Here is an 18,407-nt window from a genome sequence, read left to right on the forward strand (position 1 = left end):
GACCTTAGGGATTCAGGTTCAACTTATAAAAAAAAAATAATGACGTGCAACAATGTTTTTAGTTTATTTTCTACCGGTGAAACAAAGTAAGAGTTTATAGGTGTAAACTTCATTCTCTGCCACAAATGTCACATGCACTTCATTGGGTCCCTTGCAAGCTGAATCCTCAGTTCTATTTATGTGCCCAGCTACTGTGCTAGGAACAGAGGGTGGGTGCTGGCTATTGTAACAAACGTGCAGACTACGTGTCAAGGAATTTTATTTCCCCAGTGCTGCATACAGATTAACACATTTTTCCTGAGATAAAAAAGAATTCAAAAACACAGCATTTAACAATAACTACATGTCACACTTCCTTTCTGAAGACATTTAATGTTTCGTTCAAGTACAACAGTAATTCGATAATAGTGAGCCAATAACTGGATTCAAAGACAAAACGGTATGAACAAAATAAATACTTGGCTTATTAGGGAAAAGTTAATACAGCAGGGATGTGAGTTTCAAAGCTTCAAAGACTACAGCACTGTCAGAAGATTTGTGTGTAACAAGAACTTCAGGCGTTCAATTCAGATATTTCAGATAAAAAAAATGCGCTGTTCATTTGGGTAGTTGAAATAACTTAGTTACAACACACAACCCAGAAAGTGCATTATATAAAAAAAAAAAAAGAAATTATGGTCATTTAAAAATACCCAGGCCTGCATAATACACTTAAAAATGTATGTGAGAAGGTAACGCACCTCAGAACAATACCCACTTAAAGAGAGACAGAGAACGAGACAAACACCCACAACCCAGTTAAAAGAACACTGTTTGTTTCCGGTGCAGCAGACTGTACCGACTGTGGCAGCTCTCTAATTTTAGCAAATAAGTTTGAAATAAGTTTGCATAGTGAAAATAGGCTCATGAAATTCAGGCTTGAGTCTTAAGTGAGATCTCTTGAAAATCAGTTGTGTCTCAGCAATCTGATCCATCCAGATCGGGAATGTGGCAGGAGGACAACTGCGTTGTGTTTGGAAGAGGAAACTACTGCCTCTGGTCTGTCTCTATGAACAAGGAAATCAATCAAACCTTTCAATAGTAAAGAATGTTTTTTTTGTTAGTGTTATTCTCAGGTTAAAACCACTAGTAGCAGGAACATGTATATAAAACTGCTCTCAAACAACCTGGCACAACCCTCCTTTTAAAAAAAAAAAAAAAAAAAAAAAAAAGAAGTCAGCTATGTATTTGGCTCCTTTATGACTGGATGATCACATAGCACATGCAAACAATGGGGTTCTGCACAATTAATAAAAAGTTTAACTTCCAGGGTCAAGAGCATGTTACAGGAATTGTAGTGTAATTGCAGGATCCATACCTTATAATGGAATTTGCAATAAACTGCTTCACCTTTCGCATTCACCAGCTTGAAGGTATGGGATCCATATCCATTCATATGCCGGTGTCCATCCGGTATCCCACGATCGCTGAACAAGAAACTCACCTGTAACAAGCAAAAACAGTTTTATGCTCCGTGCAACTCAAAAAACAACAGACAAGATCTTTGTGTAACATTACAAGGACATTGTTAAGCACCACATTCAAGTTTTTAGGAAACAGTAGAATCTATTTGCACCGTCAAGAATAATCAATATTAAATCTGGACCAATTTGACACCTCTACTTATTTATTTATTTATTTAAATTTATAACGCGCAACAGCTACCCTCAATGGGTTTCCCGGCGCAAGGGATAGACTCAAGAAGAAAGCAGACCTTGTAAAAAAAAAAAAAAAAACCATAAGACCTCAAAAGCGGCCCAGATCATTGAAAAAGTATAATTTTCAGCTTTTTTCTGAAAGTGAAAAAATTTGTTTCCATTTTTAAAGAAATGGGTAGTGTATTCCAGTATTTAGGGGCAAGATGTGAAAAAGCCCGTCCCCCCATTCTTACAAGTTTAAAACGAGGAATAACAAAGTCGCAATTAGCAGAGGATCTAAGAGTGCGTCTAGGCTTGTAAGGATGGACCAAACTTTGTAGATATCTTGGTGCAGAGCCTTGCTTGATTTTAAAGAGATAGCATAAGGCTTTAAAATTAATACGACTAGGGATACGAAGCCAATGTAAGTCACGCAGCGCCTGAGTTGCAGATTGTCTCCTAGGAATGTTAGAGAAGTCTGGCCGCTGAATTTTGGACCACCTGAAGTCTGTTAACAGTGGCCACATCAGCACCAAGGTAAAGGACGTTTCCGTAGTCTAGGCGAGATGTAACTAACGCCTGGACAACGGTTCGTCTGGTGGAGGAGGGCAGCATCCAGAGAATTTTCTGGAGCCATCGCAAGATGGCAAAGCAAGTAGCGGCCACCTTTGTGGCCTGCTGTCGCATGGAGAGTTGGTCGTCAATAAGAAAAACAAGGTACGGACCACAGAGGACGGCTGGGGAAGGGATTCCATTTCCCTAGGCCAACGTTGAGGGCCCCACAAATCCTTATGTTTCCCTAGAATGACAATTTCGGTTTTATCACCGTTTAGTTTAAGGAGAAAGCTTTGCATCCACTCCGCTATACGTGACAACCCGACTTTCAGAACCGATATGTCATTGCTCTCGCAGCTGGAAAGGGAGAAAACAATCTGAGTGTCATCGGCGTATGAAAAAATAGTAAGCCCGGCGTCCTCAGCAATAGAGGCCAGGGGTCTTACATAGATGTTGAACAACAGGGGGCTAAGTATAGACCCCTGAGGGACACCATACGCCGAAGAACAAGTGGAAGAAGTGGCTTTCGCGAAGAAGACTTGGAATGTGCGCTCACTTAAAAAGGAGGCAATCCAAGCCAGCGCAGGACCATCTATTCCTAGGTAACAAAGAGTCCAAAAGAATGGAATGGGACACGGTATCTGTAGGAGAGTAGGGTCTGCTATCCTATGGTCACCCCAAATTTTTGCTTTTTGCTTCACTGGTTTTTGACATATTGAGGCTGTGGGCCTGCTAATCAGACCCCCAGCCTGCTGTTCTCTCTAACTAAATTGACACTATGTACCCTAGGTGCATAACCAATTGGAAGTGGATCACCCTGTGAGCCCCTGTACCAGTGTACACTAGGTACCCAGGGCATTGGTGTATCTAAAGGCCTGCCAGGGGCTGAAGCATGTATTATGCCACCCCAGGCTTGGCCTAACAAATTTGACACAACTGGCTGATCAATCAGCTGGGGTAAGTTGGTGTAACCACCTCTTACTTAGGTGTAGTATACCTATACCTAACCTTAAATGGGACACATGTTAACCTATAAGTCACTCCTATGGCAGGCCTTAACAATCCTGAAGGCAGAGTGCTTGGTTCCATGTGAGATGGTGCTCTGGCATGAGCTGAGCCTGTCTGCATGGTCGGAACAACTTCCTTCTACCGTTTCCAGATATCGTCATACCATATACTCTTAAGTGCATTATGAACCTCGCGGTTAAATGCTCTCTTTGGTTTGGCTTTATCAAAACATGTCGAGTAAGGTGTCATACGAATTGGAATACTAACCCCTCGCCAATTCTGGCGACGGGGTTAGCATTCCACCCTTCTAGAGGGACACGACATGTACAGTACCTGATACCCGGGTAAAATCAGACATAGCCTCAGCTCCACAAAATGGATGCTGCCACCACAGACACAAGTCTGCCCTCTTGCTGCTGGGAGCCCTTCCAGCTTGGGAGACGTGGACAAAGGGTTTCCTGCCAGGGGAGGTGCGAGCACCACTCCAGACAGGATTTTGTGTATTGGTCAGGTAAGGCTTGAATGGAATGAGACATGCCTGAGGCTCACAAGGAGCCTCGGTGCATATGCCAGTTCAAACCGGTCCTGGGGCACACCAGCCCCGGACCTGGGGCGAGCTGGACAAAGGATTGGGGGTGTAACCACCCCCCTTCCTGGTCCCACCCTTAGGGAGGGACCTAGCAGGTAGTCCGGCCCCTAGAATCCGCTTAAAGGTAGGAGCTGTGTCCTAAGACTTCAGACATCCTGGAATCAACTTAACTACAAGAAGAAGACGGGAACTTCGACGCTCTGCTGCACAGAGGACTGAAGGAAATCTCCCCTATGGTGAGGGAGTGACCATCTTGCTAACGCAAGCACCAACCAGCTATTGAACGTCTGCTTTGCCGCCGCCTCCTGCCGGAGCCCGAGCCCAGAGCCCGACAAGACCTGGACCTCCAGACCTCTCACCGCCCGATCCACAGTCCCTGCAAAGAAGGAACCCGTGGAGGCACCGAGACACGTGGAGCCAGCCATCTTGAAAGACCGACGACAAGCTGCAAGCGCAGCGACAGAGGCTCCCTCCAAGTTGTGCTTTGGGTCCTGAGAAGCCCAACCATCGAGCAGCATCTGCACCAAAGGTGAGCCCTCCAGCATCTCCACGATCTGCGTGGGGCCCCTCTGCACTTTGCATCTCGACGCGCCTGCCCGGTCCCTGGCCCGTTGGCTAGTGGCCATTTTGGCGACGAAACCTAAAATCAACGACGCTGGTCTGGTTGCTCCAGACTGGCCCTAGCTGCTCTCCAAAAGAGCAGCCCCTCTGACCTTGCTGGTCAGAACAATCAGCTTTCCTCTCTTTCCACGACTCCTGCCTTTGCCAAGGCTTGTTTGCCTCTTTCGAGTCGCCAACACCGCCGACAGCGAGAGCCTGCGTGGGACAGCTCGTGAACCGACTCCTGGACGTCGTCGACCTTCAGGGACCACGTGGCTGCGGAGACAAGCTATCCTTCACCACCTGTTTGCACCAGACAGCGCCTGGTACCTACCTGGTGCCACGCCGGTCACTGGCTAGTGACTGAACACTGTCCCCTCTGCTTTCAGGTCTTCTACAACTCCGATCCACCCTTGGATCCAACGCATCTCTTCTGGACCGACCGCCTGCAGCATCTTTGTCGTCAGGCTCCATTGTATCGATAGAAGAAACCCGACACACTTCGAGACCTATGCACCCGCTTCCTGTGGGTGAGGTAAAGCTGGCACTCCGGTGCCCAAGTGTAGAGAATCATCTCTAGTGTCTGTGTTTCAAATCTTAAGATCGTAGTCTACCCAGAAGACCCTTTCTGCAGTAACTTTGACGCACCCATTGAAAACCTATGGGAGCACGCGTGTGACTTTCCTCACTGCACACGCAACCCGTGGACCTCCTGGTCACTAACTGAAGTTAGCTCCTTGTAGGCCCAGCGATTCTAGAGGCCCTAGGCCTTTTCACTTTCCTGTTCGTGGTACTTATACCACTATTTTAGTATATGGTTTGAGTGGCCACCAGGGCCCATCCATATAAAGTGCAACTTCTGTATATTATAACGTTGTCTTGTTTAACGATTTGTGCTCCTGTGCTCATAAAGAGTCTAGGGGTTACTTTGAGAAATAAATACATATATATTTTCAATATATATCTGTGTGGTGTCCTTTCATTGGTATAAAGGGAGGTTACATTTGGTAAAACAGCCTGCTTAACACGCTTTAACGAGTTTAGCCTCAAAGACTGCTTAGCCTACGCTACCACTAGGGCAGCTAGTCCGAAAAGGTTGACTTACAACCACACCATAAGGGTTGCTTGGCATGGTACAAGGTGATCACTTTAACTAGTGAACATCATATACCAGGCCAACTTCTCACAGTATCGAAAGCCGCGCTCAAATCCAAAAGGATGAGCGCAGAGGTTTCACCACGATCGATAGCGTGTCTCAGACTTTCCGTTACTCCCAGGAGGGTGGTCTCTGTAGAATAGTGAGCGCGGAAGCCGGACTGGGATGGATGTAAAAATCCCAAAGATTCCACAAGATGGTATAATTGGGTGTTAACATGCCTTTCCAGCACTTTAGAGAGTACAGGCAACAAGGATATCGGTCTGAAATTGGCAAGGTTGGACAAATCGGCTCCAGCTTTTTTTAAAAGGGGGACAACCATTGCGTGCTTCCAGTCCTGTGGCACATGGGACTCAAGTAGAGAGGCATTTAGAAGCCTCATGAGAACTCGCCGAGATTCGAGATCAAACTGCTTAAGAATTTTGGCGGGTATAGGATCATGAGATCCTACACACGACAGTTCTACCAGGAGTATGATATTGAAAAAAGAATTGCAGTTAAAACTGTTCTTTCACAAGATACTCATCAGTACCTTGTGAAATGGTGAGCATGGCTTGATGTCCGCATGTATGTTGTTCTTAGCTTGTCAATTCACAAGAAGACCATTTCACCTCCCTCCTCTGCCTCCCATATCTCCCTATCCCCGAAGGACGATTCTCTTCTTCCAGATTATTCTGCTCACTCCCTCCCCAATACATATACTCTGGATCTCTGCCAGTCTATACCCCATTATGCACCTTCTCCTAACTCTCCATTTCGAGAGCAGTTCCCCTTCCTTGCAGCTACCTCCTTCACCACTGTTAAATCCATCCTCATCGTCCTGCAGACAACAGATGGCAGGCAACCTTTTTCCAGCCCTTCCAAATCTCTCCAAGTTTTATTACCTCTGCATACACCTCCTATTTAGTACCTTTAGGTGCCTGCGGCTCCCCTTCCCTGTCATCACTCATCATGTGAAATCTGAAGTACCGGATTTAATAAAAAAATGTATTAGGCAATTTATTTTGCCGTGATACAATGCATTTCCAACCGGTGAATCATGCACACATAACCTAAGCAGTCATTAAAAAGATGAGAGAACATTCATCTCCAAATCAGGATATTCACTTCCCCTTTTAAGATCTTCCATCAAAGCAGATACATATTTGAAAAAACAGTAGTAATTCTAAGTCTGGGCTCTATGTAGCGTCTGTTCCCCAACACCCAACAACCAGAAATGAAAATGTACTTTTCACTTTTGCATTAAGATGTTAGGAGCATGACAAAGATCCGATCAATTAACTCCAAGTAACCTAAAATCGTGCCTCTTACTTTAAACTGACCAGTGGCATCAACGCAAGTTTTTGAAACTGTATCACAATATGAGGGGTGGGGAGCATGGCCTAGGCAAATAGAGTTGAACACTCAAGTAGAGAGCTCCCGCACCAATAGAGGCCGCAATCCTCGCTTCCTCGGCACCCAGACAGGCTGAGATGGAGGCAGGGATGGGGAGGCGGCCCGTACACCAGCGGCATCAGTAAGCAGCAGCGACTACGGCTGCGGCAGGCTGTGTGGTTTTGACCGGTGCAAAACGGGACGGAGGCTCTAACTGGGGTAGTGCCCTGAAGGTGGTGGCAGCACGGACCAGGTGCTGGGGTCGGGGAGGGGGGAGGGGAGGGGGGTGCTTGGTGCTGTGCTTCTCCCACACCCACAAGTCAGTGGCTGAACGGAGAGTGGGAGAGTCATGGCGGTGCCCTTGGAGCACAGCTCCCCAGAGGCATGCAGGGCCTATAGGAGGCATTGGAAGGCCAACCGGATGAGCCCTGCCGTGCTCCACCCCCACCCCCCCACCACTGCAGGAGACAGTGGAATGCCATAGAGCGGGTCTAGGTGGGGCCTGGAGACGACAGGAGGAGGGCCCAGCCTAAACGCTCAAAGCCTAGAGTGGATTGCCGCCAGACTGCTGGGGCCCCCACACCACACTGGTACAGACCCAGCAACAGTCATTCAGCGACAGGAGGGGGAACCCCCATGAACCTACATAGGTCCTAGAAGGGGGCTTGGTCGACCCCACAGGAGGACTCCGTGCATTGGTGTAATGCGGGGACAGTGAGCCAGAGCCATAACACATGGTCTTCTGCGCAAGAAAGAGGAGCACCTCATTGCGAATGGTGCACCTTCCCTTTTGGGTCAGAAATAGCCTGCAAAAGGCGGCGCAGACTGAACACAGGTCGTGGAAGCCCAAAAGACACGGAGGTGTGTGCCACAGCGACTAGCACAGGAAGGTACTAGAGTGCTCTTGCCCAAGGAGTGAGGCAGCAGGGCCTGTGCTGTTATCTGCCAGGCCAGTGCGCACTGGGGCTATTGGTGGGTGCCGTGAGAGGTGGTGCCCTGGGTGGGCCATGACAGCTGAGCTCATGGTTGTGGCCATGAATACCCCCCTCCTTTTGCTCTTGGGGTTGAGAAGCACAGTAGCCACGATCCCACGGATTTCTTCTTCGGACTCTGGCACGCACAAAGAAGCGATGATCAGAATAAAGCCCCACAGGCAGCCACCCCGTGGAGCCTCCATCCGAGAGGGAGGACAATGCCGGCAAACTACAAGAGTCTAGAGACCCAGGAACACAAGATAGAAACTGTGGCCAAAATGTTGGGTCTCTTCCGGGCAGATTAAGATTAGTTGGCCGAAAAGGCGTAGAAGATGGAGTCGATAGTGGGCTGGATTGATCCCACAGTACTGCAAAACAACCCTCACCTACACAAACTGGAGCAAAAAGTACCAACCCTGGCTGTGAAACCTGATGATGCAGAGGGGTGCTCCAGCTGTATCATCACAAGGAGGGTCCGAGTCCCAGAAAGGGTGGAAGGTTCAAACACAAAACTGTTTCTTGAAGAGTGGCTGTCGTCTGTAGACCTGGGGAAACGTGCACACAAAGTTTCTGGCCACCTGTTTGTGCCTTGGGCGCCACAGCGTGCATACGTAGCCAGGCTGCTGAATTTTAGAGACATAGACAACATATTACAGGTGGGTGCGGGCACATGGTCTGTGGCACTGTAGGAGGGATAATATCTATCTAGATTATACTGCGCGGAGGGCAGGAGGAGACATTTAAGGCAATTTATCTGCACTTACATAAACTAAACCTCATATATGCACCGTTTTCACTGGCCAAGCTCAGGGTTATCTATAATGGTAGATCCAGTTTCATTGCGAATGGCACAGAGGCGTGGGACTGGCTTCAGGCCCATCAACCAACAGAGGAAATCGATCTCCGGGATGCTTCTCGAGTCTCGAATTGGAGGAGAGTTGACTGCCCAAAAGATCGCTGAGGGGAACAAAAACGGCTACCTCAAAGGACCAGGTGGAGTCAGAAAAAGTGTAAGGGGTGGCAGACAGAGCAGCAACTACTACCGGCAGACGGCAATAGATGGACTGTCCTGGAGGAGGCATCAGACGACTGATGAGGGCAACATAGCCGGTGGTTATCCTTAAGACATCAAGATATGATATGAATGAACATAGGGTACGACATCAGCCCGACCGTGCTGCGAAGGTCTATACCAGGGAACATGCTATGGTGGTTTGTCATACTCGCAACAAGGACCCGCAGCAGATGAATACTCAGTGTTGGTATGGTATACTGGTTCATGTTCATGGAAGACAGATTTGTGCAGAGATGGTGACTTAACTACCCCCCTCTCCAGTGCTTGGGTGTCTGAGCCCACATCACGGGGGGAGTAGGATGAGGGTATGGGGGATGGATTCAGAGAGATGAGAACCTAGGAGTACCCGTAGCCAAATTAACAGCCGCACAGTGGAACACGAGTACACAAAACATGGCAGGAACATTAACACTACACTTCCCAGGAGGGTAAACACTTAAAGCTCTCTCCTGGAAGCTCAACAGCCTAGGGCTCAGGTTGAAACGAGGCATTGTGGTCAGTAACTGAACTGCCATGGCCAGCCACGGATGGAGCTTCCGGCGAGACTCTTGCATCTGGCCCAAACTGCAGGACTAATGTACCACCAGAGGAGTGATGTGGCGTCCCACCCTGGTTGGTAGAGAGGCAAGATGGCAGCTCCCGACTCTGACCTCCTTCCTAAAGAAGCCAGACAGAGGGAGGAGAGCCCTCTATCCCATCTGGGACCTCAAAGGTATGTGCAGCGGCAGGGATCTTCAATCATCCGCAGTGTCTCCTCTCTCTGTAAGGCCACTCAAGAAGGCAGAGCAGGGCCGAGCCTGGTCCTCCACGCACCTGAAAAGTATACGAAGCAGACCTGGGAGACAACTGGGACTAGCACAGCGGAAGAATTAGGGCTACACAATCCTCAGGGGTCTCATCCCCCACTAAGAGGCGTTAGGAGAGTGGAGGGGGGGGGGGGGGGCGGGCAAGAATGCAGTCAAAATTTAAGTGGTGTGTGCTGTACAACCCGTTGCGCCCAGCAAAGGTCCCACTGCACTGCCTGTGGGAGACCTGAGGGAGTCCTTGGTGACGTCCTGTGTCCTGAGAGGGACATTCCCTGCAGTTCATTAAAGGCACTCTGTAGGAGCCCATGATTGTTGTACATGCTACACACATGGCAGCATAATGGAGGACCTGGGTGCTGGTGAGCCCGATTCGCCCACTGTAATTCCACCGCCTCGGGCGCCACTCTGCGCCTTCTGTTAGTGCTTACAGCAGCGCTCGGAGGCAGTGGCCTAGATGCCTTGATTTGGCCTGCCGGAAACTTCATTGAGCAAAGGACACTTGGGGCCTTTGAATGGTTGCCGAGGAGACTGGTGGGGGCTTGGACTTAGCGCTGTCACTACACAGAAGTGGTGCGGAAGTAAGGGTCTATACACTGCTGGGGTACTGCGGTGGTAAATCCCACTACCTACTACAGTGGTTGTCGGTGACCTCCCACAGGGTGTCTTGGAGCATTATACTGTCTGTGGTGGACTCCTTTATGCTGCTGTTGGCAGCCTCCACCAAGATGGGGCCCCCAATGCTGATAAGGCTGCGTTGAACGGCAGCTAGAGATCCTTCCTTGGACGGTGATAGGTGGAGGGGACGTAATAATCAAGAGAAAGAAGGTTTGAGGCCTGGAATGGAGAATCCCACTGAACCCAGAGGTGAAGCAGACCCCGCTTGGGAGCTGGTTGCGTTACCACATAAGCTGGACTCCATTCTACTGGCTATCAAGGACTCTATGTATACTCTGGGGCACAAAATTGACACAGTGGTAGTTGAATTGGGCCTCCTGAGGGCAGATCATCGAAAACAGAGTGTGCGTTTTACCGCTACCGAACTCACACTGCAAGGGTTGGTTCCCCCATGAGCAAAGGCTTAAAGACAAAGATAGCCGATGTCCTGGAAAGGGTTCGGGTACTTGAGGCCAGGGTGGGAGACTGAGGATATGCGCGCAGGAAAAACATCTGCGTGGTGGGAATGCCAGACAAAGCAGAGATGGTATCCTTTCTGGAGAATTGGCTGCAGACATAGGTAGCACCGGAGGGCTTGTCCTACAGGGATGGTTCGCTATGTACCGGCTTTGCGGACCTATGCCTGATGTAGTGGAGGTACTAGGAGAGGCTATATCAGAAGTGGAAATTCAGGCTGAAGTCCGACTGATGGCCTTGTGGGAAGGTGCCGGGGACAGATGGCCTAACGGTACAACTTTATGCAGCCTATTTTGACATTCTGGCTCCTCGCCTGACTGCAATGTACCAGTGGGCGGTTGCGGCACCTGAGGGAGGCACTTATCCTCCTGCTCAAGAAAAGGAAGACTGCTATGGATGTGGCGGAGTACAGACCACTGTCAATGCCGAACGTAGGTTCTAAAATTCTCAGTGGATCCTTGAAGCAGTGACTACTGTCCCACATGATCGGGCTGATCCATGCTGACCAGTTGGGATTTATTCCCGGATGGTGCACCACTCTTACTGTCTGGCACATGTTGGCTATCTTGCAAGATGACCCTAAGTTACTGGAATGGGTGCTTCATGTTTAAGGCTATCGAAAAAACTTACGATAGGCTAGATTGGGGCTTCCTGCATGTTGTAATGCTTGGGATGGACCTAGGCTGCCGCTTTATCGACTGGACCTTTCTGCTCAATGCGAGACCTTTGTGGCGGACCTTCACAGGCCACACAAAATCTTAGCACTGCAATGTCGAACAAGGCACCCGGTAGGGATGCCCACTATCCCCCCCAACTCTTTGCCCTTGCAGTAGAACCCTTGGTGTGCAGGGCTACAAGCACGGTGCCCTATGTCGGCATACACATTTATGTGACTTCCCTCTTCATGTCACTTTATGCAGATCTTATGGTACTCCACTTGTAGAACAAGTTGCTTACCTTCAGTAACAATATATCTGTAAGAAACATTAGTTAGTTAGATTCCTCACCTTAGAATATCCCCAGGCGTCAGGCTGGATCCGGAAAGATTTTTCGTCAGCAATACCCTTCCGCGTCGCTAAGGGTCATTTGCGGCTCCGCGTCCGTCGTCGTGATCGCCGGGATGACGACGGAGTACTTAGACGCCGCCCTCACGTCAGTTCTTTTACATAGCTTTCCGTGCCAGGAACGCAGAGCCATGCATGAGACCGACACTGGTGCCAAAAAAGTCTAGGGCCCTGAAAGGGATGACCTCAACCCTAGATATCGGTTCACAGAACGGGGAGGATGGGTGGGTCGGTGAGGAATCTAACTAACTAATGTTAGTTACAGATACATCGTTACCGAAGGTAAGTAACTTGTTCATCTGAAAGAAACACGTTAGCTAGATTCCTCACCTTAGAATAGATACCCCAGCAATACCAACCCCGGTGGTGGGTCTGCGAACCAAGATCACACCAGAGAGTCCTGGAGAACAGAACGGCCAAAGAAGCCGTCTCTCCGGACTTGGCTGTCAAGGCAATAATGTTTGGAAAACGTGTGCAGCGAGGCCCACGTTACTGCCTGACAAATGTCCTGCAAGGGAACTCCCCTGCCCAGGGCAGTGGTCGCCGCTGTGGCCCGAGTAGAATGGGCCCTCAGCCCTATAGGAGGTTCCTTTTTAGAGGAGTAACAGGACTTGATACACAAAACGACCCACCGAGAGATGGTTCGTTTGTGCATCGCCCGCCCCTTCTTAGCGCCCACATTGCCGACAAACAGTTGGTCATCCACCGGAACGGTTTGGTGCGGACCAGATAGGACAGCGCCCGTTTTGGGTCCAGACGGAGGAGCCTCTCTTCCTCTTTCGAGGGATGCGGAGGCAGAAAGAAGGTGGGCAGCGTGACAGACTGCCCGATGTGAAAGGCAGTCACCACCTTAGGAAGAAAGGAAGGACGAGTCCTGAGAACAACTTTGTCTGGATGGACAGAAAGGAAAGGAGACTTAGAAGAGAGAGCCTGGAGCTCACTCACCCTTCTAGCAGAGGCGATGGCCACCAGGAAAGCAGTCTTAAGCGTCAGATGAAGGGGACAATTATGAAGTGGCTCAAAGGGAGCGCACATCAGATACGTCAATACCAGATTCAAATCCCACTGAGGCATTACGAAAGGGACAGGAGGAAACATGTGAGTAATGCCCTTAAAAAAGCGAGAAACAGGGGATTTGAAAAGAGAAGGCTGATCAGGAAGCCATAAGAAAGCAGAGATAGCTGAAAGATAACCTTTAAGAGTGCCCAGAGCAGAGCCCTGCTGGGCCATGGAAAGAAGAAAGAAGAGAACCTCAGAAAGAGGGGCGAAAAGGGGATCCACAGCCTTTGCTGTGCACCATGCCACAAATTTGTTCCACCTGCAGGCGTATACCGATTTCGTGGAAGGACGCCTGGCTGCCACAATAACATCACAGACTTCAGGAGGCAAGTCAAATGGCATCAACTGTCGCCGCTCAATCTCCACGCATGGAGGTGGAGGCTGGACAGGTTCGGGTGGAGGTGCTGCGACAGAAGGTCCTCCTGAAGAGGCAGTCATATCAGGGGATCGATCGACAGACTGAGTAGCTCGGGATACCAGTACCTTCTTGCTCAATCCGGAGCCACCAAGATGACTTGGGCCCGGTCGCGCCTGATCTTCTTCAGCACTCTGGGCAGAAGTGGTATAGGCGGAAAGGCGTACAAGAGACCGCAACTCCACTGGCGACGAAAGGCGTCCCCGAGCGAGTGCCGCCTTGGAAACTCCAACGCGCAGAACTGCTGACATTGCGCGTTCTCTTCGGTGGCGAATAGATTTAACCAAGGCTCTCCCCACTGCCGAAAGAGGCCTTGCGCCACGTCCGAGTTTAGACGCCATTCGTGATCCATCATGCACCGGCAGCTGAGTTAGTCTGCTCTGGCGCTCAGAGAGCCCGCCAGATATTGAACCACCAGGGTGATGCCCTGATGTTCCAGCCATGTCCAGAGGCGCAGAGCCTCCTGACAAAGGGTCCATGACCCCATCCCGCCCTGTTTGTTGCAATACCACATGGCGGTGGTGTGGTCCATGAACACCTGCACTACACTTCCCCGGACAGAGGGAAGGAATGCCTTCAGTGCAAGTCGGATCGCTCTCAGCTCCAGAAGGTTGATATGGAGCCGAGACTCCGCTGGAGACCAGAGGCCTCTGATCTCCGCCTCTCCCATGAGGCCCCCCCCATCCCAGGAGGGACACATCCGTCACTACTACGTGCTCCGGTTGGGGTAGGGCGAGGGATCTGCCACTGACCTAATCGCGGTCCGTCAGCACCACTGCAACTGCCCTGCAGTGCCCTCCGAGATCAAGACATGGGCGGACAGGTTGCTCCGATACTGGGCCCACTGAATCTTCAGGTCCCACTGCAGAGCCCGTATTCGCCATCTTGCGTGATGCACCAGCAGGATGCAGGAGGCCATCAGACCCAGAAGCCGCAGCACCAACCTGACCGAAACCCGGGATAGAGGCCGAAAGATGGGAATCAGAGCCTGAATATCCCGGACCTGCTGTTCCGGAGGATAGGCCCGGAACTGTGCCGAGTTCAGAACTGCTCCGATGAAGAGGAGCGTCTGGGAGGGACTCAGATGCGACTTCGGCACATTGATGGAGAACCCCAGCGAATGCAGGAGGTCGGCCATAATCTGGAGGTGGGAGACTGCCTGGGGCGAGCCCGCCTTCAACAACCAGCCGTCGAGATAGGGGAAGACTGGAACCCCCAATCTGCGCAGATGAGCTGCGACCACCGCCATCACTTTCGTGAACACCCGAGGGGCACTGGTGAGGCCGAAGGGGAGCACGGTAAACTGAAAATGCTCCTGGCCCACCGCGATCCGCAGGCAACGCTGGTGGGCCGGCAGGACAGGGATGTGGAAATAAGCGTCCTGCAAGTCCAACGCTACCATCCAGTCTCCAGGGTCTAGGACAGCCAGAACCTGAGCTAAGGTGAGCATCTTGAACTTCTCCTTCCGGAGGAAGGCGTTGATGCTCCTGAGGTCCAAGATAGGGTGTAGGCCCCCTTTGCCCTTCTTGGGATCCAGAAAGTAGTGGGAAAAACAACCACGACCTACTTCTGGACTAGGAACGCGCTCGATGGCCCCTTCAGACTATTTGCAGCACCCACCTGTCCAACGTGATGGAACGCCAATGGAGCAGGTGATGGCGAACTCTGCCTCCCACTGGCGTGGAATGGGCCTGAAAGCACGGACTAGGAGGGCTTTGAGGCGGATGCTGCTGGGGTAGTTGTGGACGGACCGGCACGTTGTCCGCCTGTACCGCCTCGGCGGAATCCACGTCCGCAATCACGTGGAGGTTGGTTCTGCGGACGTGAGGGGGCGCCCCTTCCTTGGCCACAAAAGGGGCGAAAAGCGGAAGTTAGCGGGCGCGGGGCCGAGAGGCCCAAGGACTTGGCCGTAGCCCTGGAGTCCTTAAAGCGCTCCAGCGCACTATCCACTTTGTCGCCAAAAAGGCGACTGCCATCGAAGGGCATGTCCGAGAGTGCTCTGGACATCCCCAAAAAAAACTGGTGGACCGCAGCCAGGCGTGGCGACGAAGCGCCACCGTGGTCGGCATCGCCCTACCCAGCGAGTCCGTAGTGTCCATTCCACATCGGATTGCATGCCGAGCTGCATCGCGCCCCTCGGCAAGAGCTGGGCGAGCCAAGTCCGGGCCTGATCCGGACACTGGGGCAGCACGTCCTCCACCGTATCCCACAGGTAGTGGGAGTAACGGTCCAAAAGACAAGCGGTGTTAATAGACCGCAATCCCAAACTAAGGGAGGAGAACAGCTTCTTACCAAACTGTTCTAGTCTCTTGGATTCCAGATCCGGGGGAGCGGACGGGAAGGAGGTCTGGGAGGTAGAGGCCTGGATAACCAGGATCTCTGGCGTGGTGTGCATGGACAGAAAACTGGGGGTCGCCCGGTGCAGGGCGGTGGCGCCGGGCCACGTTCCGGTCCACAGGAGGTACTGTGGAGGGCTTGGACCAGGTGCCCTTCAGAACGTCAACTAGTGCTTCATTAAACTGCAGCAGGGGCTCCGAAGAGCTTGCTGACGGTTGGAACACTTCAGTGAGGAGGTTAGTCCTCACGGCCACAGCAGGCAGCTCCAGCCCAAGGGCTTCGGCCGCCTTGCGCAGCACCACAGAAAATGCAGCACCATCCTCCGAAGCCACGGTCGGAGGAGAGATGAAGCCAATGTCAGGGGAGGTATCAAGACCACTGGCATCCCCCAGTTCGTCTGCCCAGTCCTGAGATAACTGGCCCTGCCAGGCCATAGGGTCCTCAGACCCCTCCTAGTCGTCGCCGTCATCCGATTCCTGGTAGACAGGTGGAATGATTGGAGCCGGGCGGAAGATGAAATTGCCACCCACCGGCGTCGGGTGCAGCGCCGGATGGCGTTGCTCCGACACTGGGCCCGGAACGGGACTAAACTGGGGAACGGTGTCGTCCGAGGGCGGCACCGGAGTCTGCGCCGCCAGAGGGGTCGTGAGTTTGACCGGCCCGACTGGGATCCAGGCCTGAATCCCGCAGGGGCCTGCGGCGTCGGGACCGGAGTCGACGACGGCGCCGGGGCCGGAGCCGCCGGCTCGCTAGGCCTCTCAGTCGAACCCACGGGGCCTGAAGGCGCGCCGGCAGGCGTTGATGGCGGAGCCAGGCTCCTCTTGGCCATGAGGAAGGCACTGACCTCCGCCGGAGTCGCGTCAGTCCCAGGGACCGGAGGGTATGGGGACGGACGGGACTCCTGCGGCTCCGATGGAGCCGCGTGGGAGGTGCCACCCGAAACCTCAGCCGAGTTGCACAACCGGCGAGGGGAGCCCGAAGAGCGATGTCGCCTCTTGGACTTCTTGCTATGCTTCGACTTACCCAAAGACTTGGACTCCGACGAGTGGTGGTGATGATGGCCGGAGCTCGAGTAGCTTGCCGGACCGCTCCCGCCTAGCCTTCGAAGTCAAGCCCCGGCACGACTCAGCATCGTTGTCGGCCCCAAGACAATAGAGGCACCGGCGGTGGTGGTCCATGACCGACATCAGTCACAAGCTTTAAAGCCAGGCATCCCTACCGGCACCAGAGTCGAGTCGACGAGAAAAGAACCAAAGGAGTTCAAAAAGGTTTTGTAAAAAGTGACTAAAAGGGTATGCTCTTCCCGGATCGGCGCCGTCTGGCGTGGAAAAAAGAAGAACTGACGTCAGCGCGCGAGGGCGGCGTCTAAGTACTCCGACAACTTCATCCCGGAGATCACGACGCCAATGACGGACGCGGAGCCGCAGACGACGCCTTGCAACGCGCAAGGGTATTGCTGACGAAAAATCTTTCCGGATCCAGCCGGACGCTTGGCGATATTCTAAGGTGAGGAATCTAACTAACGTGTTTCTTTCAGATTGACCATTGCACTAATTCACAGAAAGAATTGAATTTTCTTGCAGATTTTGGGGAAGCATCCGGCCTCAGTGTTAACTGTCTTAAGACACCCCCAATCTAAGTGAGATGCGGTGGGAACCACTTGAGTGCAGTATCTATGGCTCCAAAGGGATAAAACACTCGCTGAACCCTTAGAGGGCAATACGTGCGTCGGTGACGGAAGATGGTGACCTCTTCCTTTTTGTGGTCTTCCAATGCTGATACCGTGAGCTACATTTAGAGCAATAGACTACATTCTAATAGACTTAATCGGGAACAAGGGAAGGCAGTGGGTCACGATAACTAAACTGAAGCGGGCAACCTCAGTGGAGGGATGAATGTACCTGACGGTGCAGCTGTAGTGGTGTGTGGGCGGTTCCCAGGGTAGGATTCACCCATGATGTTGAGACTACCGGACCACCCTGACATCTACAGTTTTGGACCTTTCTACTTAAACCACGACAGGCCCACTGTGCTGGGCATCATGAACTCTCGGTACTCAGTCTGCTTGCAGAGGGTGCTCCGACAAGCGCGGATACGGAATCCATACTTTGCAGACTTTCCGCTTCGGACCCTCTCTGCACAGCTAGATGGGGTAGAGAAAGGACGCCTCCAGGACTGGGAGTTGGGGGGATTGGACACAGTCGAGGACTTCTGTACAGATTTTGACCTACCTGCGGGCCAGTTTCTACTGGCGTCCTGACTGCGGCAGACCAGGATGTGGAAGGTTGCATCCAAAACCTCTTGAAATGGCAGGTTCAGGCTCGTACATTTGTATAGATTACATTGAACATACCTCAATTTGGTTTTAGACCCACCCACGGAACTGAGTCTGCCTTGATAACCGCGATGGACGAGCTTCAGAGGCGTGCAGACAGAAGGCAGGCAGCGTTCCTTATCCTGCTTGACATGTCTGCCGCCTTTGATACCGTGAATCACAATATTCTGCTGACACGTCTGTTTGAGGCAGGAATAAGAGGCTCAGCAGCACAATGGTTTCACTCCTTCCTCAAGGATAGACAGCAAGCGGT

At 51.7% G+C, this 18,407-nt stretch overlaps 1 protein-coding gene across 1 annotated transcript in view; it reads right to left on the reverse strand.

Moving 5' to 3' along the window:
- LOC146859794 (catalase) overlaps positions 1-18,407 on the reverse strand; it is a 408,907-nt gene that overhangs the window by 311,629 nt on the left and 78,871 nt on the right. The window contains exon 6 of the mRNA XM_085643517.1: positions 1,358-1,483. Within this exon, the coding sequence (XP_085499643.1) occupies positions 1,358-1,483 (126 nt within the window). The remainder of the gene's footprint in view (positions 1-1,357; positions 1,484-18,407) is intronic.

This window comes from Triturus cristatus, chromosome 3_1 (genome assembly GCF_964204655.1).
Source record: "Triturus cristatus chromosome 3_1, aTriCri1.1, whole genome shotgun sequence".
In the NCBI taxonomy this organism is placed as follows: domain Eukaryota; kingdom Metazoa; phylum Chordata; class Amphibia; order Caudata; family Salamandridae; genus Triturus; species Triturus cristatus.